This window comes from Lichenostomus cassidix, chromosome 7 (genome assembly GCF_008360975.1).
Source record: "Lichenostomus cassidix isolate B80296 chromosome 7, HeHo_3.0, whole genome shotgun sequence".
Lineage (NCBI taxonomy): Eukaryota > Metazoa > Chordata > Aves > Passeriformes > Meliphagidae > Lichenostomus > Lichenostomus cassidix.
The window spans coordinates 22,628,178-22,653,465 of record NC_139488.1 but is presented as its reverse complement, the minus strand read 5'-3'; the positions used below and the strand labels follow the sequence as shown (position 1 = coordinate 22,653,465).

The following is a 25,288-nucleotide window of genomic DNA, read 5'->3' as shown; positions in this document are numbered from 1 at the left end:
ACGCCTCGGCGGCGGGTCCGGGGCAGGAGCGGAGCGGGCAGAGGTTCATCCCGCAGCGCGATTGCTGCCGCCAGGGCTCAGGGCTCGTCCTGCCGGGGAGCCGGTGGGCAGGAGCAAAGCCTGGGGCGGGAGGGGACACTCGCCCAGGGGACCGGGCGCCGGCTGCAGCCCCGCAGGAGGGGAGGTGCCCGCGGAAGTGGAAACGCTGCTCCTCACTGGCCGCTTTGCCTCTGCAGCTCAGCGGCCCCGTCCCGAACGATGGAGAACTACCACGTCCTGGAAATGATCGGCGAAGGCTCCTTTGGGCGGGTGTACAAGGGGCGCCGGAAGCACAGCGCCCAGGTGAGGGGAGAGGGTCAGGGGTCTGTTGTGTGGGGCCGGGGCTGATTTCTGGTGCCTCTTGGGTTCTAAGGCTCTGCCAGGCCTTTGGGACTCGGCATTGATTCGGCTTTCTGCTGACATTCCTGACTAGCTCTTGCTGGCTCTGAGTCGTCTAGATTCCAGGGACATCAGGAGCGACCTCAAGACCTCAAAGCAGGGCTAGGACGAAATTTAGATCCTCTGAAATCCCCAAGACAAACACGCCACAGCTGGTGCCCGACTATTGCTAGGATGAATGTGTTTTCCTCTTACGAAGTTGAACCTCCCTCTGTTTCAATTCGTAATCACTGTGTTGTCCTCCCATGTTCTTCAGTCCCCTCACCATGGTGGGTCTCTTTGCTATACCCACTCCAGCTCACTGATGTCTTTCTGGGCCAAAACCCTGGCTACAATATTGCCAACATAGTCTACAAGGTTTGAAATAAAGGCCAATAATAACTCCCCTACAGTTCCTGCCTGTTGATACAGCCCAGGGCGTGCTGCTAGTGCTCCTCATTTCCAGGGCTCACTACTGGCTCGTGTTAGGCTTGCTGTTCACTGGCATCTCTAGGTCCTGTCCCATGTTTCTGAAGTTCTGTTTTTATCTGTGTTCACTGATTACATTTCTTTGCTTTAAATGCCAGTGTGACAAGACGTGTAAGCACTAGTATTGAGGTGCAAGGGCCTGGGGAGAGCCCCAGGTCCAAGGGGCCAGTGAACAAATGTCTGATTGTTCTATTTTCTGTGTTCAGCTGTAAAGTACTGAGTCCTGTTTGTGTTAAAAGCAGCCTTTGCCAGGGTGGCTCTTGCCAGGAGCCTGGTCTGATCCCAGCTTTTCCTGCTTTGAAAGGTGGTGGCCTTGAAGTTCATCCCCAAGGTGGGGCGGTCTGAGAAGGAGCTGAAGAACCTGCAGCGGGAAATTGAGATTGTGAGAGACCTCCATCACCCCAACATCATCCAGATGCTCGATAGCTTTGAGACTGCTAAGGAGGTGAAGGGGACTACTCCAGGCAAACGCTTTTGCTTGACTGGGGCAGGGTAACAAGGGCTGTCCCCTGCTGTTGTAGGGAAATCTTTCTGAGGAGATTCTGGTGACTTCATCCCAGGGTCTGGTTAGTGTTTTTCAGAACCTATTAGTATGTGCTGTGTGGGGAGCCAACATCTGTGTGGGCTGTGTGGGCTGCACTAGGTCATATGCAGAGGCGAAGGAGCTGACAAGGGTGTGTGTGATGCTGGAGGAGTGGTTTGACATCACAGGATGAGGGTGACTCTTCCTTCATCAGTCTCTTCCGAGACTGGCTTTTCACTGATTTAAACTCTCATGGGTAGAACATGATAAGAAAGGATTGCAGACTGTTCTATGGGGCATGGGAACATGAAATAAAGTAATTGGACACCAGATTCAAAGCAAGTTCAAGGGAATGATTCTTCCCACTGGACTTGGAAGTACCATTCTGTGCTGGTCCTGTCCTTCCCTCTTCCCTTGTTTCTGCTGGCTGTCTGAGACATGGACAGCTACAAGAGCTCTGCCAAGTGCAGTGCAGCCACGAGAACTCTCTTCCATTCAAAGTCCCAGCCAAAGCTGATGGGCTGTGCATGATGACACCCCAACACCTCCCTCAGATTTCTTACCCTGCTCTGTCCTGGTCCCCTGGGCCTGGTCTCACCATGCTGCTCTTCCCTCCAGGTGGTGGTAGTGACTGACTATGCAGAGGGAGAGCTCTTCCAGATCCTGGAGGACGATGGGAGTTTGCCCGAGGACCAGGTGTTTATCATGGCACTGCCCATGCTGTGTTTGCTGCAGGCTGGAGAAAACAGGATTTGTCTGCCTGCAGACAGAGGGTCTCTGCTGTGAGCCAGCAAATGTCAGGAGGCTGAGGGTGCCTCTGGGGCTTTACCTGGTAGAGCTTCTGAAAAGGGTGGAGAGGGGGCCAGGTTGGCACTGTAGGACAGTGGGGTCCCGCAGAGACCTCAGTTTCTCTGTTCCCTTTCCAAGGGCCACAGCACCAGACTGCTGCCTACTCCAAGAAAGTGCTGGCCCACAGCTGGGGTTGGTCCCTGCCCCAAACAGGGTAGAAGTAGTAGTGTGGGAGCCAGGCCGTAAGGAACTTGGCTCCCATGGTTGTGCCAGCAGATGGCACCATGGGACACAGGGTGAAGCTTCTGTGTCTCTGGCAGGTCCAGACCATAGCTGCCCAACTCATCTCTGCTCTCTATTACCTGCATTCCCACCGCATCCTGCACCGTGACATGAAACCCCAGAACATCCTGCTGGGCAAAGATGGTGTTGTCAAGCTCTGTGACTTCGGGTGAGTGCTGGGGGCCAGCTTGAGGGCGTCACTTGGGCTTGGAGCAGCCAAGAAGTGTCCTGGATGCTGTAGAGGAGGACTGGGAGAGTGCAGAAGGGGGCCTGGATTCTGTGCGTATTTAGAGGTTAAGCAGAGAGGGAAGATTCTGTCCTCCAGAGGGAAGAGGTATTGGTAAACTCATAGGGAACTCCCTGTGAGTTGCAGTGGATGTTTCAGCCTGAACTTGTGATCTGTGCTTTGCTCTGAACAGGTTCGCTCGTGCCATGAGCATCCACACCATGGTGCTGACCTCCATCAAGGGCACCCCTCTGTACATGTCCCCTGAGCTGGTGGAAGAACGGCCATACGACCACACAGCAGATCTGTGGTCTGTGGGCTGCATCCTGTATGAGCTGTTTGTGGGCACTCCTCCCTTCTACACCAACAGCATCTTCCAGCTTGTCAGCCTCATCATCAAGGACCCTGTCAAATGGCCCACGACCATGAGCCCAATGTTCAAGGTAAGGGCCAAGGCCCTGTCTGCAGGATGAGAACTGTTGCTGCAGTTTTGGCCTCACCTGCTGCCCTGGTGGGTCACTCTTAGCTTTTACGTCCCCTAGCACGGACTTCAGAGCATAGAGAAGTGATGAGAGCTGGGTCTCCTGGGAGGGGAACCCTTATCACTGCTGTCCATAAACTGGGAAATTGGGTCCAACAGCAGAGGAGTGATTTATTGGGCTGGGAAGGGAAATGTCTTCCCGTCTACCCTAAACACTAGAGCTACTCCTTTCCCAGAGCCAGGCAGGAAAGGCCGGCCTTCTGAGTGCCCTCACTGGGGGAGACTGGTGGGTACACTATGCTCACTAGTGGGTGCTGCACATGTCTCAGTGATCCTGCTTCTGTGTTGCTCTGTAGAGCTTCCTTCAAGGATTACTAATGAAGGACCCACAGCAGCGCCTGTCGTGGCCAGAGCTGCTTTCTCACCCCTTCATTGCTGGACGGGTTACTGGTGAGTATTTACTATTTTTTCAAAGCTGTCCAGGTCTGTTTCTTCTACTACTGCCTGGAGACTGAGAGGACCTCCCTTCCCTGCTATTTTTACTATGCTGGTCTATGCCTCCCTCCTTTTAGCTCTTCCAAGCAGTGACTCCTATCTCCTTCTCCTGCCCTTGCTCTGGGTCCCTTGGGTTTCCCCTGGGATTTCAAGAGAGATCACTCTCTCCATGTCCCAAAGGAGATCTGCTGCTGTAGTTTTCCTCTTGCCTCCCCAGTGATTGATGACACAGAAGAGCATGGGATCTCAAACCCCTTCACCATGAAACTGTCCCCAGAGCAGCAGGCCCTGAAGGAGCAGCAAGTCCATTCCATGGCCCCCAGGAGTAGCCAGTCCAGGATCCTGAGAAGTGCCCAGCAGAAGATGGTTGAAGAGACACAGAAAAAGGTGGAGAAAAGTGTGGGATTCCCCTGGCTATATCTCCCAGTCAGGGCAAAAGAGGGACACTAAAATGGGCCCTTGGGGGAAACCCACGAGTACATGTGTCAGGCTGGGGTGTCAGTGATACACAAGGCAGGATGTGAAGTGCTCATGGTGGTGGGGATTGAGGGGACTCATCTGGCTGAGTAACCCTGCCCTGACCAAACTTCTCTGCCATCACCAGGGTCAACAGAAGCCAGGTGATGCATCTACCAAAGACTCTGTCAATGGAAATCCCATGCATAGACCCAGAGCAGCATCACAGAAGGCACCCCCTGAAGAGGGTGAGCCACTGGCTGCCTCCAATGAGAAGAATCCTGGTCTCCTGCAAGGAAAGAGCAGCATAGCTGAGTGGGAGTTTGAGGAGTCTCCTCCCAGCCTAGGGTAAGGGAGGCTGAGGCTGGAGCAGGAGGAAGAGCAAAAGGAAAGATCTTTCACTAAGTGCACTATTTCCTTGGCCAGGCAACACAACATCTCTCGAGACTATGAGTGGGAGTTTCCTGGAGCAGGTTCCCCTCCACAGCCTGGTTCTGGCAGGACAGAGCCCTGGGGCAGGCACAGCAATGAGGCTGTGGACCTGGAGAGTGAGGTAAGATCTTGTCTTGAGATGAGGACAGCAGGGCCCAGTCACCAGGGGCTGGTACAGAGACCCTGGGACTGGCAGGGTCTGTGGCACCAGGCCTCTCTCCTCTGTGGCTAGGAGTTGGAGAGTGATGAGGAGTGGCAGCACCTGATTGAGGGCACTGAGCCCTCAGCCATGCATCTGAGTGTGTCTCTGAGCCTCCTGAGGGACCTGGCCTTCCAGCGCCGTGTACGGAACCGCTTGGCAGACTCTGCTCAGCAGGTAAGTGATGGCTGGCCCAGGCAACTATGACTGGAGATGTGGATGCTGCCTTCTTCCCCAGGACTGGGTTGGAAACAATTGGAGAGTCCTCAGTCCAGTCAGCAAAAAGATCCTCTGCTTGTTCAGGAGTTGGAGCTGTCTGTGCACTTGGCTTGCCATTTGCTCCTCTGCTGTTCCCTGCCTGGATGGGTTGAAAGGCTGCTCCATGGCTGGTGGAGAGACCAAAACTGCTGCTCATTATGAGCTCTTCTGGCTTCTTTGTGTCCAGGTGCTGGAAGGGATGTTGGAGGGAGCCTCCCATCTTCGTTCTGTGCTTCGTGTTATGGGCAATCTCCTGTCTACCCGGTGTGACTCTGAGCTGCTGGACCACTTCTGCAGAGGGCTGAATGTGCCTCTGTCCCTGCTGTATCTAGCCAAGCAGATCCTGGAGAGTGGTTGCACCAAGCAGGTGAGTGTAGGACCCCAGAGAAATCTGGGCTCCTTCCAACCCTGCAGAGTGCTGGTGCTGAGGAAGTCCTGGTGTCTTGCTGGAGCTGACTCACAGGTTCCTCTTCTAGGCACCCTTGAGAAGGGGGAGGTTCTGGCAGGGAAGGATCCTGTCACAGTGGTGTGGGGATGGTCAGTAGGTAATCCCCATTTGTGCTTTCTTTCTGGACTCTGCAGCAGCCCTGGTGTATTGCTGTGCTGACAGACCTCCTCATGGTGACCAAAGTTTATTTCAGCAGTGAATGCAGCCTGGAGGAGAGTGGGCAAAAGGACAGGTAGGGATAACCTTCTGTTCTCTGAGGTCTTGTGTGGGGACCTGACAGTAGGTGGGAGGGTGGTGTTCATACGCTGCAGCGTTGTCTCTGTGGGGAAGCATCATGGACTAAGCACTTCATGCCATATTGCTCTGCTCATAGAGGAGCACTTTTCTTGAATGGGACAAATTAAAGGAAAGGCACAGTTGACAAGTCCAGTTGTGCTGCCTGCTGACAGCAGCTCACAGTGTGAGTGTGTGCTGCCTGCTCCATTAGCCAGGGCTGTATGGACCTGTCCAGATCCTGTCCTCACTGTAAGGGGCTGTGTTTCTCTGCACTCATCTGCCCCTGCTGCCTCCCTCAGCCTGCAGGCCTTTCAGGAGAGTGCTGACTTCTTCCTGGCCCTGCTGCCGGAGCTGCTAGCTGTGCCAGTCGACAGTGAGATGAAACTCTGCCAGCAAAGCCTCCTGGTAAGGATGCCCCCATCTCCCTACTTCACATTCTCTGCCCCAGGGACAGGAGCTGTGGGGTTGTCTGTGTATGTTGGGGGAACACAGGCTGAGGACCTGGCTCCTAACTATGGGGTCTGAGACATTATTCTCAGGGCAAGCTGTCTAACCCACTGGAGTTTTTGCAGAGACTTGCATACAGAGAGGAGGTCTCTGAGGGGCACCTTCGCTGGCTTTACCATTCTGGTGTGGCTTTACTGGTCGAGCCGATGGCAGGTGCAGTCCATTTTACACCCTGGCACAAATGGCCTTGTGGCCAGGCAGTGTTGCTTCGCTACACATGCCCCTGGCTCTGCTGCCAAAAGTTCTGTTGGTGGGATTGTGCTGGGTAGGCACAGTGAGTACTCAGTGTTGCTGTATGATTCACAAGTGGCTCGGGCAGGAGATGCATACAGGCTTGCATTTGGTATCATCTTGCTTTTAGCCTTTGTTTCCAGGCTGCATGTCTTAGAGCCAGAGGAACCAAGAGCAAAAATAGCTGTTGGGCATGCTCTGCCAGGCTGTGACAGAGGTGAGAAGGGACACATGCCTCCATGTGTACCTCTCACTTGGCAGCATGCAGCCAATTGTGGGTTCCACACAGTAACCTGACTGGAGTGGACACTTAGAGTTCCAGCACGAGTCCTTCTCTCATCTCTGCTGTCCTCCCACAGCTTCCTCCTGTGCTGTCCTTCTTTCTGCTCCCTCACTCAGTCTGCAGTGATTGCAACTCCTGTGTCTTCCCCAGTGCTTCACCCAGCTCTGTGAGAGCCTGGACATGACAGACCCCTCTATCTCTGCACCCTTCTACATCAGCCTGCGAGAGGAGCATCAGCCCCTGCTGAACAGACTTCTTCAGGGATCCATCTCAGAGCAGCCTGCTCTGCAAGGTAGCAGCTAGCCACCTCTTCTGGGCTTTCCTCTCTCCCTCCTACCCTTCGGCTCCATCAGAGCACTGATGGCCATTGTAGTGTCATGTTGGCCAGAAGAGGTGCCTGAAGCCTATCTGTCCAGACCCCTGATAACTAGGGCTCTCCTCTCCCTCAATCCTAGATCTCACCTTCTTCATGTCACAAGCCTGACGTTTCTTCTCTTGCCATCCAGCCCCATCCTGCTGCCCCTCAGCAGCTTTAGCACATGACTCTCAAGTTCTATCCCTGTGCAGGTGCAGCGGTGGAGGGCAAATCAGCCCATGATGAGAGCCCATGTGGGGCAGACCTCTTCCAGGCTGCATTGGCTGCTGCCTGCAGCATACCCCTGGAGAGGAACAGCTGTCGGGAAGCCAAGCAGCAGGTCAGACCAGCTCTCTGTATGGGGTGAAGTGGTTTCATCTTCACAGGGTCAGCAGCCCTTTCCAGGAGGATCTCTTTCTCAGCAGTGGAATGGAGGGCTGTGATCCTCTGGTTTTAGTGGCTTGCAGGGCTCATATTTGTGGGCTGCACCTTCCCAGCCAACAGCTGACCTTAGGAATCTAAGGATTCTTGAATCAATTAAGAGACTCAAACTTAGGATCTGAACTGTGAGATGGGCTAAGTAAAGAACTAGGCAATGCATAGAAAACATGAATTCTTTTATTATAGTGATATGAAATGTAGGAAATCTAAAATTGAATGAACAGTAAGAGGGAGAACAGCTACAGATTCCATTTGATTTTTTAACTCAACTCTTAAGTCAACAAGGAGGGAAGCAGAGGAGGAATCTTACCTTGCTCATCTCAGCTCTGGGACTGTGCATCAAAGCCTTGCTAGGTCATGGCAAAAAGGCATCCCTTAGTAAACACAGGCAAGATGTAGGAAGCAGATACCTTCTTTCATTAAATTTTTGCTAGCATTAAACTTCTTTAGTCTGTGCAGTGCTTCAGGTGCCCAGAGTGCAAAACAGGCTGATTTCTGCAGGTTGCTTATGCAGTAGCTGAAAAGCTTATGGAAGGAGAGGGTGAGCAGCTTACAAGACTGCTGGGGAGACTGGAACACCCAGGCTGCTCCTTGAACGTGCTGAAGGTAATGGCCCCACCCTTTTATCTGGCTCTGCCCAGAGGTGCCTGGACATTTGCTCTGGAATTAGGAGCACGGGAAAGAGGGAACTGTGAGCTTAGCCCTCAATGACTCCCATCTGCCTGGTGTCAGTTGTTGAATAAATGAGCCCATGGTAGCCATGGGGTGTGACTGGAGTGGACCTGTCCACAGGGGCCAGTAGGCATCTCTCCCCTCTGCCTTGCAGATCCTCTATGCTAGCTGCCATGCCTGCCCAAAGCTGTGTCAGCACCTGGGAAGAAGCCAACCTCTGTGGGGTTCCCTCTTGCAGCTCTTGAAGGGTGAGGTAGGAATGACCACGGTGCTGGTAGTGGAGTAGGAGTGTGGGCAAGCAGGACACGTTCCTCTGAGTGTTGCTCGGACCAATCTGTGTGGGGAGAAGAGTTTAGGGGAGTTTATTCTGAAGAGTGCAGTTCTCCTCTGGGGCCCAGAAAAATCCCCGTCTGCTATGACTCCTGCTCCCTTGGTAGGTCCCTGTGGTGCACGTGGCCCAGGAGGCAGCCTGTGAAGCCTCTCTGTACCTGCTGGCCCTCCTCACCCTGCAGCTTCAGGCCTCCCCTCCAAGGTAAGCACGGGTGGGAGAGGAACATGCCCTGCCCTGGACAGCCCTCTGTCCTGCATCCTGCCCAGAGCTGAAAACCTGGTCCCACTGATCCAGCAGAGTGCTGGGCAATGTGGGTGGGTGCTGGGGATGTGGTGAGAATGACCTAGTGTGGACAAGGAGGTGCTGTGAACCAGGGGTCCTCCTGAAACATGGATGCTTCACAGCCTTGTGGGTATTTGGATGCTGCCATTCTGCACAATATGAAGCTGTGCTTTTCTCCTGGTCCCTGCATTTCAGGCTTGAGGAGTTGGTTACCTTGGCTGTGGATCTCATCACCCAGTCTCCTGTCGTGTCCCTTGTGGTAAGCTACACCCCCTGGCAGACCCACTGCTGAGAGCCTTGCAGAGCCCTACGTGCCATTTGGGCCCTACTGTTCCTCACTCGGTGGGATGAGGCTGAGGGATGAAGGGTCAATACTGACCGAACAGATGGGAAAGTCCCAAAGGTGCTGAGCTCTCCCTGTCCCACAGGGTGCTGCAGCATTCCTCCTGGCACAGCTCAGTCAGCAAGGGGTGGCCTTGGAGCTCAAGAGAGAAAAGATCCTACCAGTGGTGACAAACATGCTGACAGCACCTGCAGAGGTATGGGTTGGGGACAGAGAAGCTGGGGAGCCATGCATACCCCACTGTGAAGGTGTGCAAAGATGGGCTCAGACGGGTGCAAGTGTGATGCTGCTGCTTTCAGACCCAGCACTCAGATCCAGACTGTCTCCCACTCTCTTACAGCTACAGTTTCCCCTGCCAATGGGTGCTGGTCTCTATGATGGACTCTTTTTCCTCCTGCTGAAACTCCTTGAACAGGTACCAGTCTGGCCATCTCTCTTGGCCTGGTCCCTGCCAAAAGGTGTGATGGCAAAAGGCCTGAATGTGGATTTGTAATGAGGCTGAGGGAAACCAGGGAACTGTGCAGCTTTGGCTGAGCTGTGCAACCCCATGAAAGTCACCTAATGTCCCTGCAGGGCTGATGGGAGAGTGGTGGGCAGGGATGGTTAATCCATGGGCACACTGGAGTGAGGGAGGGCAGAGATGCCCTTAGGACTGAGACTACTGGAAGGTGCAGCAGGACCCCTGGGCCATGTCCATCTAGCCCAGACCTTCACAGGACCATGGGGCTGGCAGAGCCATATACCAGAACCCTGAGGAGCCATGGAGAACTGTGAAGACCTCTGACATCTGCCTCTCTACCTCTAGGAGGATGTAGCCTTGGAGCAGGGCTTTGCTTCCTCAGAGCTGTGGAGCCTGGTCTGGCATTGTGTTGCTGTGGTGCTTCATGTGGGCACCAACAGGGCAGCACTGGAGGGAGACCCACCCCCAGGTGCTGGTCACCCCATGGCAGAGCCAGACTGGAACCTCCTCTCCCCTCAAGGTAGGAGCTGTGGGACAGCAGGGCATCTGCCCTGGATCCTGCTTCACATCCTGCCCTGCTTCACATCCTGCCCTCAGACTTGCCCATGTCTGTCCCTATCCCCATCCGTTCCCTGAGGCCAGAGGACTCAGGTGTTTTTTCTTGAGGATTGCAGTGTCTTCTGGGGAGAGAGGGCTGGGCTGGCCCATCCTGTGCCCAGTTGGCTGCAGCTCAGCTGAGTTGACTGTGGAGGAACAAAAAACGGATGTCCACTCTGCATGATGCAGAGAATGTCCACTCTGGCACATGTGACCACCAGGGTGGATATTTTCTGGTTTTGGACAGGGAATCACAGAATCCACCCTGGAGCTGCCTTGAGGTAGTACAGACAGAAGTGAGAAGACTTTATAACCTACCCTAGCTTTGCCCTTCTGCCTGCTGTTCCTCCTGCAGGAACCCTGCTCTTCCTTAGCCTGGCCCTCACTGTCTTCATTCGTGAGTCCCACCAGTGCCTGCCTCAGCTCACCGAGTCCCATGGTGTCCTCATGGTGACACTGAAGAGACTGCTGTCCCCTGGCTTCTTGACATGCCTGGCACAGATGTGAGTTGTGGCAAGGGCTGAAGTAGCCATAGCTCAGCTGCTGAATGGGACATGGATATGAGCACACCAAGGGCTGAGAATTTCCTGACCTGGCACTTGTAGACCTCAGTGCCTGGTGCGGGAATGCCCTTTGCCCCTTACCCTGAGGTTTTTCTGATCACCTCTGTATTAAGCCCTCTCTCTTTCTCTCACAAATTCAGGCAAGCAGGAAAGGATGGGGACCCTGAGGTTGTCCCAGATGTGGTCACCCAGGTCTGCCAGCTCCTCTGTTTCCCTTTTGGTCTGGATGTGGATAAAGACACCTTGGTACTGATCATGGATGCTGTGAGAGATACTCAGATCCCTGCCCAGCTGCTGCAGGTACCCTTTTGATCCTGTGTTCCTCCTTCCCCCATACTGTGGTTACACTTCCCTACGTTGCAGTCCCCAATACATGGCACCACCTCATGTCATGTTGGCAGTTCCTGTCCACACAGGGATGTCATTTGGGTGCTATGTAGCCCTTGGAGAAGCTTGACTGACTGCTAAGCTTGTCCTGACCTGCTGGCTGCCTTCAGCTGCTGCTTGGCTTGGCTCACATGAGTGCAGTGCATCCAGGACTACTGTCTATCCTTCCTCCTTAGGTCTGCGCTTGCCATCTGCCCTTCTCATTCACCGAGCTCCCCATGGGCCTCTTGTGCCAGCTTGTTGTGTCTGACACACAAGTCATAGACCAAGTGGTGAGGGAAGCTGCTGCCTCAGAGCACATTGTTGCCTTCTTGAAGTCTGTCTTGTTCTCAGACAATGTCACGCTCACAACTGACCTCCTGTCTCTCTTGACCCACGTGGCACGGGCCTGTTCGGAGCACCTGCCCTTTCTCCAAAGGATCCTGAACGACTCAGATGTGGCTGGCCAGCCGCTGAGCTACCTGCTCAGCCACCAGCAATACCTAATACGGGCCAGAACCTGCAACTTGCTGGGCAACCTGCTCCGCCACAGTTTTTGCCCAGCGCTGCAGAATCAGCCCGGTTGGCTGGAGAGGCTGCTGGAGTGCCTGTCGGACCCGGAGGGCTGCGTGCGCAGGGCAGCCAGCTTTGCAGTGGGCAATGCTGCCTACCATGCGTCCTGTCCGGCGGGGACCCTGGGCAGGGCTGTGCCCACGCTGACCCGTCTGCTGAGTGACACGCAGGCCAAGACGTGCTGCAACGCAGCCCTGGCCCTGAGCAACCTGGGCCAGCGCGGGGCAGAGCTGCGGGATCTACTGATCCAGAACAGGGCCCCCGACCTCCTGCTGCAGGTGACCTGCCAGGACCCGCGGAAGACCGTGCGGGAGGGAGCCCTCGAGGCACTGCGAGCCCTCAGCCAGCACCCCGGAATCCAGCAGGTACTGCACGGGGACCTCGGCTCCTTTGGGGGACCTGATGGAATTGTGGGGACAAGGGTCAGGCTTGCAGGTGACTCCTGTCCCTCTCTTGGCTGTGCAGGTCCTGCTGTCCCTCAAAGCCACCGAGAGGCTGGCCGCGCTGGCCGGTGGCAGCCCCCGGTCGCCTTCTGTCCGGCACTGCGAGCTGCTCCTCCGCCGCCTCGCAGCTCTGCCCAGCCGCGCGGGGCCCAGCCAGCTGTCGCCGCACCCCGGCGCTGAGCGGTGACGCCCGGGCATCCCGGGACGGCACCGACGCTTCCTTCGTCCTCCTTACGCTCCAGCCAGACCTTCCTTGGAACACGAGTTGTCCCCCCGACGGGGACTCCATCCGGCCGTCTTTACCCGGGGTGCCCCCCCGTGGGAAGCCGGTCCTGGAACAAGTGCCCGTTCCTTCAGAAACCGCCTGTTTCCCGGCGGCTCCCGCTGCCGTGCCCGCGCCGCCGGGCTGCGCTCCGCCACCAGGCCCCGCCGCGCCGCCAGAGGGCGCTGTACCCTGCAGCGCGGTGGCTGCCGGGAGCTGTAGTCACGTGGGCCCGCCGGCTCCCCATGGTAACGGCGGCGGCTGGTCCGGCGGGCCCGGGCGGGCGGTGAGTACGGCGGGGCCGCCCCGTGGAGCGGGGCTCTGCTCTCCGCGGGCATTGTGTGTCTCCCCGGGTGCCACCCTCAGGGTTCCCCTACCGGGGCGTAGGCCCTTGGCCTCCCCGCCCCACGGCCGTGCCCGGGCACCGAGGAGGCACCTCGCTCCACCCCAGGCCTCCTCGCGGGGCTCGCCATGGTCTTGCCCTGTGACCCCGTGGGGCTAGGGGGGCGGCTCGGGGGCGCTCTGTGGCGAGACGTGCTGGGGTTGGCGGCCTGGGCGGCACTTCGGGAGCAGGATAAAGCATCCTGGTAGCACCTTTGGCTTCAAAGACTTTCACCTGGAGAAACGAGACGCAGTATGTTCCCCGGGCGAGCGGCAGGGAGGAAGAAGTGGCTCCCCAGCCAGCCATGGCCCCAGGGAGCCCCTCCAGCGGTACCTGCAGTATCAGTGAGGATGGAGCTGGGATTAACCAGTCCCACGTGGAGAGCTGGGACATCTTGGCTGTTCATCCGTCCATTGGGGTCTTGGCGTGGCTTCTCTTGTGTAGTAAAAGGGAGCTGATGAGTCTGAAAGGTGAAAGGCAGAGCTGAGTTGAGACAAGCCTGGAGTATTTCCTGAATGCCTCCAGGGTTTGGGCAGGAATGAGGCGTGCAGGCGTGGGGAAGCCCCGCAGCACTGTGCCAGCGTCCTGTCTCCCTGCCGAGCTGGGCTGTGGATGTCTCATGGGAGGCAGAGTTCAGCCCCACAGCTCCACATCAAAACCCTGCCTATATGACTCCCTGAGATGAGGCTTGTCTTAAGGGGGTCATATAGGTGTGCTATATGACACATTTGTCATTGTGGTGTGCTCCTCACAGAATGACAGATGACATCAGTGACTCCTGGACAGTTTGGGGAAATTTACAGCTAATTGTTGGCCTTATTATAGATTTATGGAATAATATTTCCATGATTCTTACTGTTTGTACCCAGCAGATAGTAGCACTTGACTGTCCTTTTGTTGCTCTCTTGCTGCAGTTGTAAAGTTTTGTGTTAGGCAAAATTTGTTTGACAAAGTGTGTTGACAATTGGCCCCTCCCACACCTCAGTCATGCCTGGGGTCCTTCTGCACAGCAGGGATTGCATTTCGAGGAGGAGCTGGGGGGGACAAATGTTACTATCCCCAGAAAATGATGCCTATGGGGACCTGTCAGGTCACTGACACAGGCTGCTGTGCATGCTGGGGGCTTTGGCTGCTGTACCAGCCTGGCTGGGTACCACTCCTTGACATTTCCCGGGTTCCTACCATGCATCAAGTCTGGGAGTATTTGGCAGCTTCTTCTCACCTTGAATCTCTATTTCTTCTCCACTCCCGAGCTCTGAGAGATTGCTATATGGACTGAGAATTTTGCAGTGTCTACAGAAGAATTTTTCCCAGCTCTGTCAGGACATGGAAGAGTCCTCAGCACATGCTGATGGACAAACCTGGGAACCTTTTCTTCCAACTGCAGATATGTTTCAGTAAAAATTATCAAGAACAGAGGATGGACTAAGAATTTATGTGTCTTGAACTGATTGGGTAGTTCTTGTCTCCTTGCTATGTGTTGATGCCTTATACTTATTTCACTCACTCCAGATCCTTCGCTTTTATTTTTCTACTAAAGGCCAGCCTAAGACCAGGAAAAGCTGTGCTGACTGCCCTCAGTTCCTACACTGGTGACCAAACTCTCCCCAGGTCTTGCAGTGTTATTCTCCTGTACATTTCTCCCATCATGAAGCTCAATTGAAAATGCTGTCCCTTCAGTTTGGATCTTCAGGAATGGGCTATAGACCTCCTTGGTGAAAGACTGTTAAACACCTCATGGTTTAGCTTGTTGCTTTTAACCCAGACTGGCTTCCCTACTCTTATTTATGTTGCAGTACAACTGCTTCTGTAGCCCATGTGATGAGAAAGTACAAATCAGGGGTGGGAGCAAAGGCAGGCACTTGCCAGCTTCACTACTGGGGAAACAACTGCATGGTCTGCTGTCATTGTGCAGCAGGCTGCTTCGGGGCCTGAGGAGTCTGCCAGGGAGAAAAGTTGATATCCTTTGATAGCAGTAGGGACTCCACTCTCTGCACTGTTTGCCCTTTACTGTGGCCTCAGCACTGTCTGATCACAGCCAGGTCAGCCCTCCCTGGGTGAGCACTGAGCCAGCCCTTTATATTAGGTGTCCCTGGTGCACTCAAGCTACAGCCCTGGATTTTCTGCCTAACCATGCCAGAGTACCTCGCCTCATCTGGCACTGTGCTTCAGTGCCCTGAGAGTGGTGGTAAAGTCCCTTGTGAAGTCAAGCAAGTGAGGCTTCAGTCCCCAGCCAAGCCTGTGTGTGCATGGGGGGGAGACATTTGCTGCAGCAAAGGGTGAGGTGGTGGCTGAATTCCAGCTCTCCATGGCTTGGTCCAACACCCTGCTATCCCTAAGGTTTGCCTCCACCTCGGGAACAGGAGCACACACTGGAGCTACTCTGTTTCTCTTGCAGGGCAGTGCTCTGCTTAGGTAAATGGTCACTTTGGGCAGCCATACACTTCTCATGCTTCCTCTGTTCAGTGTGGAGTGGAGTTCAGCACTGTAGCTATTGAATGGAAATGACCAACCCCAGCCCGAATGCTGGACACAAATATAATCCTGGGATGCAGGTGGAATTTGCTGATGCAAATTTGCTGATCCAACCTCACAGAGGTTGGTTTCTCACTGGTGTCTTGTTTTTTATTACCTGAGTGGCCAAGCAAAAACCTGGTGTCTTGATTAGGACTGAAATTGGTTGTTATTTTCTAGATTTGCACACAAAAGGTGGTTCTGCAAGGGTGGTACTGGAGCTCAGTGGGATCAGCGATGCTTAACTGTGTGGCAAAGCAGCACACCAGGTTGTTGGTCTCTGCACCACTGGCATTTCTGTGGTGGCTAAGCTGTCTCTGAGCTGTCTTGTCCTCATGGACAACTTCTGGTGGCCAGCAGCACCCTCTGCTCTTCAGCTTGAACTTGCTGGTGGCCTCAGGTGCAGCTTTGGCTTGGTATGTGACTGCACTGGAGGCTACATGTTGCTTGGAGCTTATGTAGGGGAGGGAGGGCTGTTTCCATGCTGTTGAAACACAAGTTTGTACCCAGCTACCAGGTGTTGGAGCAGCTCTAGGCACTTGGTTTCCGGTAAATGGTGTTGATATTGTCCAAAGTTTTAAATTTTTTTAAGGGATACAAACCCTTATTTTGAAATGTATCTTGGTTTTAAAATTTGTTTTGCATTGTATTTAACTTGCTTGTTCAAGCTTTAATCAAAAGCCCCAGAGTTGTGAGTGAGGAACTTGGTGTGAACTCAGGTCTCATTTAGAAAAAGATGTTATCCTTTTTAATCATAACAGAAATTGCACCCTGCGATGGCATGGAAGACAATAGCAATTGCAGTTGTCTAACCTCCCCTCCCTGTGACTTTGGGCTGTGTGTGGCTGACAGCACATTATCAGGTCAGCTTGTGGTGCATACATTTACAAGCTCTTGTTATTTTAAGTGTGTCACCAAGCTGCGTTTAAAATAACCTCCCAAGCCAAACTCCACTAACAGTGGGATGATGTACACACCCGGGCTCTTAAGGTCTTGCCCTTTCCTATTTGGAACAGGACTGTGAGGAGCTGCCACGCTGCCATTAGAGGAGCACAGGCCACAGGGGGCTTGGGCTGGAAGAAAGGATTTTGAATGACACATACTGGGGTGCGTGGAGGCTGGGACGTGTTGGCCCTGTGTACCTGTGATGTGACATTCGTACACGCTGTGGCAGTGCTCCAGCTGACGTCCTGACACTTGTGAGGAAGCTGTGCGGCAATAAAAGGTGCTGGCAGAATAATTGCAAGCAAGTGCAGCTGTATGGTCACTCAAACAGTGACAACTTTGGCCTCTATGTGTCACTAAGTCAAAGCCAAAATCCATTAATTAGTTGGTTGGGTTTGAATTCCAGCCTGGCCAGTTCACCCAGGGTTTTTCCTAGCTCATGTTTCTACAATAAAATTTTGAGAGTGTAGTTTTATTGCCATTGTGAGATGCAGAACAGATGCCAGCTCCTTTTTTATAGGGTTGGGTTGGGTTGGCAGAACTAGGGATTGCATCAAGCTGTGACCTTTGTCCACCCCAAAACTCCAACAGAGTTAAACATAAAGGGAAAACTTCCCTGACTGGAAACCAGTAGGGATTTACCCTGGGGCAGGTGACATTGTTCCTGCCCAGAGCGACAGAGATGAGGTGGCCGCTGTCCTGTTGTGACCACAGCCTGGCATGTGAAGGTGCCTCAATCTTTACCAGATCTCCTGGATGCTCAGCAGCTGCTCTATCAAGCTGTCCTTTCAATAAGGATGGGAGACAGTTTTCACGTGGACATCTAAGGTGGCTGTGCTGGCATGCAGGAGGTGGGACAGAAGGTTGGCTGGGGGGAAGGACAGGTAGCATGGGCTGTTGCTGCCAGTCTGGATGCATCCTGACCTGCCCCATGTGATGTCATCTTTCTTTCATCCTTCCTGCCCCTCCTGCCCCTGTCTCTGAGCTCCTATGTCCCCACAGGGAAACAGTGGTGGTGGCTAGTTGTTGGCTGGCCTAGTCTTTACTTGAAAGCTGTAGCAAAGGCCCTGCCTCTTTCTTATGCAGCCGCTGCTTTCAGCACACCCCTCCCCTGTGCTGGCCCAGATGCTTCAGCAACTCCATGACAAAACTGCTCCAGAGAGGAGTGAGCATGTTCACCTCTGCTCCTGTGGGGCTGGGTTGCAGACAGTGTTAGCTAAGGCTGTGCCAGGGCCAGACATCCACCCTGGCAGCCACAGCTGCCAGCAGTACCCCCATGTCTCTGTCATTCACATCTGTGCTACTGCTGTCACTTACTCCAGATCAGAGTCACACAGGGCTTCTGTTGGCATTTTCACACCTGTGTATAAGCTGACTGTAAGATTCACAGCCCTTGTTACAGCTTCATTAGGCCACATCACTTTTATTTTTACAGCAGTATGATCCACTGATAGCTGTAAAGCCGGGTGGAGATGAGGAACAGATGGCTTTCACTGTGGGCTGGTTTTGCAAGGTCATTCACAGCCGGGTGAGAGTGCAGGTGATGGCCAAGCTGGCAGCACATGTGGTGATGCCACAGTGACCAACTCTCTAGGCTGGAACACTTTCATTCTCCTTGAATTTTAATTTGCTCTTTAACACCTATGTTCACTGGTGTGCTAGGGTCACTTTGTGGTCCAAGTGCATTTGTGAGCTGGGTGCACTGGGGGAGTGGTGTGTGAAAACCAAGCTTCACTCCCTTGTTTACTGGGAGAAATTTGAGCTGGGCAGGTGGCGGCATCTGAGCCACAGCTTCTTTGCTCTGTGCTAATCACTGTGAATGTCACAACACAGCCAGGTTTGCTGCTGGGGGCAGATTGGGTAGCAGTCGAATAGTGTGGTACTATCTCAGGGGATTCTCTCCCCTGGGGCTTGGAGTCCCTCTGGGCTGCAGCTCCCACTGGAATGCAGGCGTCCTGTCCTCATCAGTTCTCAGCATGACTGTACAAGTGCTGACAAGCAGTGCAGCCCTGTGGGTGTGGAGTGGACTTGGCATCTTCCATATTTCCTTGCAGATCTTGGCAGGATAGAAGCTCTCCTTGAGAATCTGTAGATTCTATGGGATCCTGCATGGGATGTTCCATCTCCTACATCCTCTGGCTGAGGTGCTGCTGACCTGGTATATGCTGGAGACTGGGGCTGATTCACAGGTTGAGAAGGACTAGCAGGTGTAGGTCTGTCTGGCCCAGCCCTGTGGTGGTGTGAGCTGTTGTCACAGTGCTACAGAGCAACCTCAGGGTCTCCAAGCTACACTTTACCTGCTGCATCTGAGGCTTGTCTTTCAGGTGAGAAAGGAATGTGTATGGGTTTTGCAAGAAAAGCAGGAGTGAGATGATTCATGCTCTGCTTATCCTTCCTTTTATACCTTTTTATTTTTTTTAAACATGCAAGCATGTGAGAGCTGGAAGGTGAAAGAACCAGCCAGCCTGCTTGGAATACAAATTCCTATCGCAGCTGTATCCAGGGGCCCTGGAGGCATGTGTTAAAGCAATAACTGGCTTGTGGTTTGTTTTCTCTTTTCCCTTCTCCTGAGGCAAGAGGATGTTGCAGATATGGTGCAATAGCTCATTCTAGGAGGATTCAGGACACTTACATCTGCAGCTCTTTGGTCTGCCAGTTTGCTCTTTGGAGGAGACATTTCTGTAGGACTGCAGTGGGGAGAAATGTATGCACACAGTCTGCCAGTGCTGCCATTCTCTGCTGGAAACCGAGGTGTTGATGTTAGAACAGCCCTGCATTTGCTCCTTGCTGCCTTCTCAGTCCAGAGCTCTTTAGGATGTCCTTAGCTCTCACTGAGCTTTTCTAAAAAAGCAAAAGACACGTTCCTTTTAAAAGCAAAGGCTGAGGTTCTCGCCTAGTTGTGTAACATTGTAAGCTTAAGATTTAAGGAGCAGGGAGAAAAAAAAAGCAGACTTTTGAGGCTTGTGGTGGAGGCTGATGTTGGAGACAGAGACCTGTAGGAGAGGGCTCCAGCTGCCGTGTGGGTCCCAGGCAGGCAGCCTCTTGTTGCAGACGGGGCTGTTGTGTGGGGCTGCTGCCCCATGGCCCTGAGTGGTAGTCGGGCATCCCTGTGTGTTTGCAGGGTACAAGCTTTCCTGCAGATGGCCCTCTCTACATTGTTCTTTGCATCCTATGGTTTCATGTGAGATGCCAGCTGTTCTTTGACTTGGTATCAGGAGACTCTTGCTGAGCTCAGTAGATGGGAGATGTGGTTTTCATCCTGCAGGAAAAGCAGCTCACCCTGCTTTCCTTATGTGGCATTGGGCTGGGTGCTGTGCCTGACAGGGCAACAGTGTCTTCCATGCTGTCCTTTTGTTTCAGGCCAGCAAAGATGCTGCTGTAGATGACTGACTCACTTGTACTTCACGTGCTATGGCTCTACATGGCCTCTGCAGGACCAGACCATGCTAATCTGGGCCCCAAACAGCAGAAGAGTGTTGGGCTGGAGTCAGGCACCCCTCCAGCGAAAAGACCTCAGCCGTGCTGGGCCTGGCGCCTTGCTCAGCAGCAAGCAAAACCTGCCTGGAATTTAGAGAAGAGGTATGTGAGTGCTTTCCAGGATCGCATCCTGCTGCCCTCAGGGATCCCTCTGCAGCAATCCTGCTGCTTTTGCTCATCATCGCTATGCCATGCACAGCCCACTGAAGACACCCGCCAAAGCGCTCCATATACTGGCTCTGTCACGGGAAGGGTGATGTCTTCCTTGCTGATGGAGCCCTGCCTTCTGGCAGAGGAGCGCTCTGGGACTGGGGTCAAAGACTCTGCCCTCAGCTCAGGCCAGCAGGCTGCCAGCTCCTATAGACCAGTGCTCAATAACAACTCCTTCCTACGGCCAAGCAGTGCTAAAGTGCCTTTTCTGCAGTCACTGAAGATCAAAAATGTGGAAAACACCCGGAATTTTTCTGCTGCCTCATGGTCCCATTCCAGGGACAATGAAGACAGCTTCCCTAGCAGCCTGATCAACAGAGCAGTGACAAACAGCAGCCTTGTGTCGGAGAAAACCACAGTCCCCTCTGTTAGCCCTGTGCCAAACAGCGCAATCCTCAAAAAGGACCAGTGCTCATGGGAGGATGCTAAGGGGAGACTCCGCAGCTCAAAAGAGAAAGAACCAGAGAAGAGCCTCTTGAAGGCTGTGCAGCAGCTACCCAGTCAGGCTGCCACACGCAAGGGCTTTGGGTGCCAAGTCGAAAGTTCTGGTCTTACGAATGTGGGCAGCCTGTCCAACTGGAACAGAAGGAGGAGGCAGCACGTTGGAGTGCAGATCATCCGGAAACAAACCATTGCTCCCCTGAACTTCGAGATGGGGAGGCATCGCCTTAGCGGTAACTTGAGCCTTACGGGCACCTGTGGTGCCATTGCCTGCACTAAGCGGACCAGCGTCCATCCCTTGGCCTCGCGTGCCGGCGCTCCTGACTCCAGCACCGGCTGCCGTCCCTTGGGCACGCTGAGTTCTCTGTGTGCCAGGGACCGAGTAGCAAGAACAAAGCCTCTACACTTGGCTGCCATCTCTGAAGTGACAGCACAGGTGTCCACCATCCGGCTGGAGAGAGAGGAGAAACAGGCCCAGGCTGTGGTCCCTGGAAAGCTGAAGTAAGTAGAGGCAGGGGGAGGAGGGAGACTGTGGCAGAATGTGCCGGGCTGGCCGTTGTGTCTGCGTGTGTTGGGAGAGGATGGGCTGTGGGCAGTATGGGGTGGCCATAAAGATAACCGTGGGCTATGTCCATGAGCAAAACCCAGCTGTGGTATCCTGGTGGGTGGGGAGCCTTCCTGCAGCCCCTAGCTCGATGCTGGCACTCAGGATGGCTTGAAGTCATTCACCTTCTCCTTCAACCACAGCATGGAATTACTGTGTGGCACTTCTAGCTTGTTCTCCACAGTCAGAGAGCCCTGCCTGCAGTGGTAAGCTCTGCACATATGTTGAATAAAACCTTACTGTTGAGCCAGGCCTTCCTAGTCAGAGACATGTGTTCATAAGAACACAGAGATGATACTGATAGAGAGGGTGCAAGGACATGGAGCTCCTGCTCTCCTGGCGGGAGAGGGTGTCCTTGTTCCTCTTCTTAATAGCTGCTCTGGAACATGTTCCTTCTCAGCATGCTCTGGGGCCTCTCCATCTTGCTAGCTTGGGATGAGTGCTTGTAGATCAGCACTGGAGAAAGCAGTCCCCTCACTCCCCTGCCCACATTATCTCATGCTGCCTTATGGACTTCTGGGATTTTTGGCCCCAGAAAGCATGTGCCATTTCTTTCTGTGTGATGTCCTTTGTCCCAGTGCTACTGCTAAGTCGCTGCTGGAGCTGAGCCATCCCGAAGATGAAACAGAGGAAGAACTTCCTGATGGCCTGGATGAGAGCTGTGATCAGGAGGAGTATGAAGACAGTGAGTGCTGGTTTCCCAGGGAGGGCTGTGCTCCATGCCTCAACATGGGGAGTGCAGGTGCTGTCTGGGAGCTGGGGGGTAAGCACAGCTGCCCCCCTGTCTTACATTTGTGCTGTCATTTCAGGATGTGCTGAACCCAAAAGTGATGTAACAGCAAGGACGAACTGCATGGGTTCCTTTGCAGAGCAAGCTAGGGCTCACCACTGTCCTCCAGAAATTACCCATTTCCTCTCTGTGCAGGGCTCTCAGCTCTGCCCCCTTGCCTGTTTTTTACACCAGCAGTTAGTGGGCAAAACGCAGGATCCGAGGATTTGGGGCAGCTGGAAGGTTCTGTCCCCCGCAGCATTTGCTTTCTCTCTTCCCTCCCTAACTCTGTGTGCATTCACTCCTCATGGAGACAAAACTTGAGTTTGTTCCCTCCTGCAGGTGACTCGGATGCTTCCTGTGATGCTGATGTGTCATCCAATGACTCTGTGACTTCTGTATCCAGGTTAGTAACTGTAATCAGTGCATTGAAGTTGGCATATTTGTCCAGATTTGTCCCAGAATCTGAGGGAATGGCCTGAAGTTGTGTCAGGGGAAGTTTAGGTTGGATATTGGAAACAGATTCTTCCTCCAGAGGGTGGTTGGGCACTGGAACAGGCTCCCCAGGGAAGTGGTTGCAGCACCAAGCCTGGCAGAGTTCAGCATTTGGACAATGCTCTTGGGCATATGATGTGACTCTTGGGAACGGAGTAGTGCAGGGCAGGGAGCTGGACTCAGTGTTGGATCCTTCCAACTCAGCATATACTGTGATTCTGTCATCTTTGCCCTCCATGGTGAGACAGTAGCACGTGAGGTAATGGAGTGAAGGGAGGAACAGATGTCCCAGCCAAAGCGAGTTTCCTTGCTACCCTGCAGACTAAAACTAGCTCTCTTGCTACAGGCAGGAGCCTGTAAAGTGCTTGTCGCTGTTGAGCAGCTAGCAGAGTAAAGAACTCAGTTCTCAGTGGCAAGAAGGAAAGACTTTTATTGTTTTGATTTCATCATATATATAGAGTTTTCAAAGGTCACCCAGATTGGTCAGTCAGAAACCTCCCCCTAGGCCTGATTGGCCAGGCCTGCACTGTCCAGATCTTGGGACACTGTTTTTAATAACATCCAAACTTTATCTTTATTTATAAAACACAAAAAGAATTCTCATGGGAAAGACCTGTGCTAGCCACAAGTGCTAAGGGTGCATCCACTGCAGCAAAACAGGGGTCTTAATTTCACTGGCCCTGCCAGTTGTTGGGTTAGGTTTACTGGATTAAATTGTGCTCTTGCAGTGTCATTGCCTGGCAGATGAAGCAGAGTGAAAGTGTCCTGGGCCAGAGATTGCAAAAGCTCCTTGGAGTTTCATGTCTCAGCATTACATCCTAGGAACAAGTCCTGGAGCCTGGGGTTTTCTTTAGCTTTTGGAAGAATCTTTCTCTGGGGAAGATTGGTCAGCCTGAGGTCATCTGAGCCCTGCTTCCATGTCTCCTGGCTGACCTATGTTGAACATATTCTTGCCCATGCAGTAGTGGGACCTGGTCTTGCACCAGGACTGCCTCAAGCTTTGCTGTCTGCCTGACAACTGGCTGCTTCCCATCATGTCATCGCTAACTTGGGAGACAAGTAAGGCTTTCTGTGGGCAAGTGTTGAGCCTTAGGGTGCTGCAGGGCTCTGTGTGTGCACATGTGGTTGTGAAAGTCCTGCAGAGGTGATGTAAACTGGCACTGCAGCTGTTTCTGACAGGATGTGTCTAGTTGGTCTCTGGGGCAGATGGGGGAAGCAGTGCTTGGCCCAAATGCCTCTTGCAGCAAGGAGGGAGGGATGTTGGCCACTTCTTTGTTGCAGGCTGTGTGTTGGCCTGGCCTTGAAACCTTTGCAGCTGTCTCCTGCCTTCAGTTTGTTGTGAGCAAAACCAGTTTTGTGCCTGAGAATGTCAGTATAATCCTTTGCCAATTAACAAACTTTTAATTATTGATTCTGGTACTGAAAAAAAAAATACACAAATACTTAGAGAAGTCTTCTTCCCCCATCCAAGTGTCCAATCCTTTTGCCACAGGCTACTCAGTCCCTTCAGTGAGGCAAGGCGGGGTGCCTGTGAGACTGGGGATAGTGTATTGTGGTTCCTTTTCTTTTGCTGCTCTTTGTTCCTTAGTGGATTGCTCTGGTGTGGCTTCTTCCGTGAACTGCAGTATATATTTGAATATACTCTCACTGGAACTCTACTTTTCACTTCATCACAACCTTAATAGATACACTACAAATTCTACCCCTCCTTCCAAGTGCTGGAGTGTACTGTGGTAAGGTGTACATACAATGGGTAAAACTCCATCCCTCTTCCCTGTAACACAACCAAAGAGGGTTGCAACGGTTAAATCATCTGTATTATGATCTCCACCCTTGTTCCCTTGGATAAGGTTATAGGGTTTGTCACATAAAAAACTCCACTCCTTGCCCCAGCAATCGCAAATCCCACAGTGGTTACTTGGCACATGCATTCATTGCAGACTCACCCCCTCACTGGTGCAGACTGAGTTACTGATCTTAGTGCTCATTGCTTGCACAATATTGCAATGGTAGTATAAATTCTTGATACCTGGATTAAGGCTCCTTCCACCTTCCCCCTTCCTTTGTTACTTTTCACTTTTAGCCAGCTGCCTACTGCTTCATCTTTCCTAGGAATCCCATCGCATGCCTGGCCCAGCCTGATGAGGCTCAGGACAAAGTGCTCAAACCAGCTCTTGTCTGCAGTTTATTCCCTAATGTGCCTCCAACGATCTACTTCAGTACTCGGGATGAGGCAGGTGAGCCGGGATCTGTTGTTGTACAGGGTGAGAGTGGCCAGCCCATTGTTAGGGAGCAAGTGATGCCAGCACGCAGCCTGGTGCTGGCTGGCAGTGGCTGCCCTGAACCCTTCCCATGATGAGACCCAGCACTGCTGTGAGATCCAAGGGACTGGAGTAAATTGCACTGCTTCTGTAGTTCTGTAGTCTGGAGAGTCAGGCTGCCACTAAATGTTCCAGTGTCCTGGATCTCCCCCATCTGTGGAGTTTTCTGCTCCACGATGGTTCTGCAACAGGGGCTATGCACCCTCCTCTACAGGCCTGATGCCTGTGCAGCAAACCATAAGAATTTTGCAGCTGTAGAAAATCCAAGTATTGTGTTTGTTTTCCTTAACTTTTTGCCTTAACCTTTTGCCTTCCTAGTGGAAAAGCTGCCTTGGGAGCAGAGGAAGCTGCTGCGATGGAAAATGTGCAAACTCACGCCTAGCATAGTGAAGCAAACCATTGGCAGGTCCCACTTCAGCATGAGCAAAAGTAAGTTGTGGGAGGCAACATTGTGTCCTTCCTCGCCTCAAGCCCGTGGACACGAGAAGGCAGAATGCCTGCAAAAGAGCAGAGCAGAAGCAATGCAGGCTTGGCACTGCAGGATGCTGGGTTCACATTTTTGCCTGTCTGACCTGCAGTATCCAAGGTCTGTGGGTCCTGGCAGGGTTTGATCTTGCTCTTGGTTTGTCCCTGGCATAGACCACAAGGAC

At 53.2% G+C, this 25,288-nt stretch overlaps 2 protein-coding genes across 10 annotated transcripts in view; both read left to right on the top strand.

Annotated features, from left to right (window-relative positions):
- The first annotated feature begins 1 nt into the window (after position 1).
- STK36 (serine/threonine kinase 36) lies at positions 2 to 14,313 on the top strand. Of its 3 annotated transcripts, XM_085066777.1 has the most exons (27): positions 3 to 103; positions 237 to 342; positions 1,211 to 1,351; positions 2,048 to 2,125; positions 2,539 to 2,669; positions 2,920 to 3,169; positions 3,564 to 3,657; positions 3,920 to 4,089; positions 4,307 to 4,506; positions 4,585 to 4,711; positions 4,823 to 4,966; positions 5,235 to 5,414; positions 5,630 to 5,727; positions 6,071 to 6,176; positions 6,943 to 7,084; positions 7,360 to 7,487; positions 8,090 to 8,194; positions 8,415 to 8,513; positions 8,698 to 8,792; positions 9,069 to 9,132; positions 9,302 to 9,412; positions 9,557 to 9,631; positions 10,022 to 10,196; positions 10,629 to 10,776; positions 10,977 to 11,136; positions 11,400 to 12,140; positions 12,241 to 14,313. In XM_085066777.1, exons 2-27 carry the CDS (start codon positions 259 to 261, stop codon positions 12,403 to 12,405), a joined length of 4,011 nt encoding a protein of 1,336 aa, XP_084922903.1. In that variant the 5' UTR covers positions 3 to 103; positions 237 to 258; the 3' UTR covers positions 12,406 to 14,313. The 3 variants fall into 3 exon arrangements, with proteins under 3 accessions (XP_084922902.1, XP_084922904.1, XP_084922903.1); XM_085066776.1 differs by lacking the exon at positions 4,823 to 4,966 and having other exon boundaries at positions 2 to 342; XM_085066778.1 differs by lacking the exon at positions 12,241 to 14,313 and having other exon boundaries at positions 2 to 342; positions 11,238 to 11,444.
- TTLL4 (tubulin tyrosine ligase like 4) overlaps positions 12,644 to 25,288 on the top strand; it is a 25,967-nt gene continuing 13,322 nt past the window's right edge. For 5 of the 7 annotated variants that reach the window (XR_014853501.1, XM_085066783.1, XM_085066785.1 and 2 more), the window contains exons 1-6: positions 14,441 to 18,645; positions 19,682 to 20,950; positions 21,632 to 21,816; positions 22,165 to 22,228; positions 24,430 to 24,554; positions 24,957 to 25,067. Coding sequence is in view for 6 of the 7 variants with exons in the window: in XM_085066783.1 (XP_084922909.1) it covers positions 19,704 to 20,950; positions 21,632 to 21,816; positions 22,165 to 22,228; positions 24,430 to 24,554; positions 24,957 to 25,067 (1,732 nt within the window). In the remaining variant the exon portion in view is untranslated. Of the gene's footprint in view, positions 12,767 to 14,440; positions 18,646 to 19,681; positions 20,951 to 21,631; positions 21,817 to 22,164; positions 22,229 to 24,429; positions 24,555 to 24,956; positions 25,068 to 25,288 lie in introns of those variants that run through there. The other 2 variants (XM_085066780.1, XM_085066782.1) reach the window with 2 other exon arrangements.

Excerpts from the sequence above, each read along its gene's own strand:
- STK36 (XM_085066777.1), top strand. The coding sequence starts at position 259 with ATGGAGAACTACCACGTCCTGGAAATGATCGGCGAAGGCTCCTTTGGG. Across the intron at positions 343-1,210 it reads GCCGGAAGCACAGCGCCCAG|GTGGTGGCCTTGAAGTTCAT; the intron begins GTGAGGGGAGAG and ends CTGCTTTGAAAG. Across the intron at positions 3,658-3,919 it reads CATTGCTGGACGGGTTACTG|TGATTGATGACACAGAAGAG; the intron begins GTGAGTATTTAC and ends TTGCCTCCCCAG.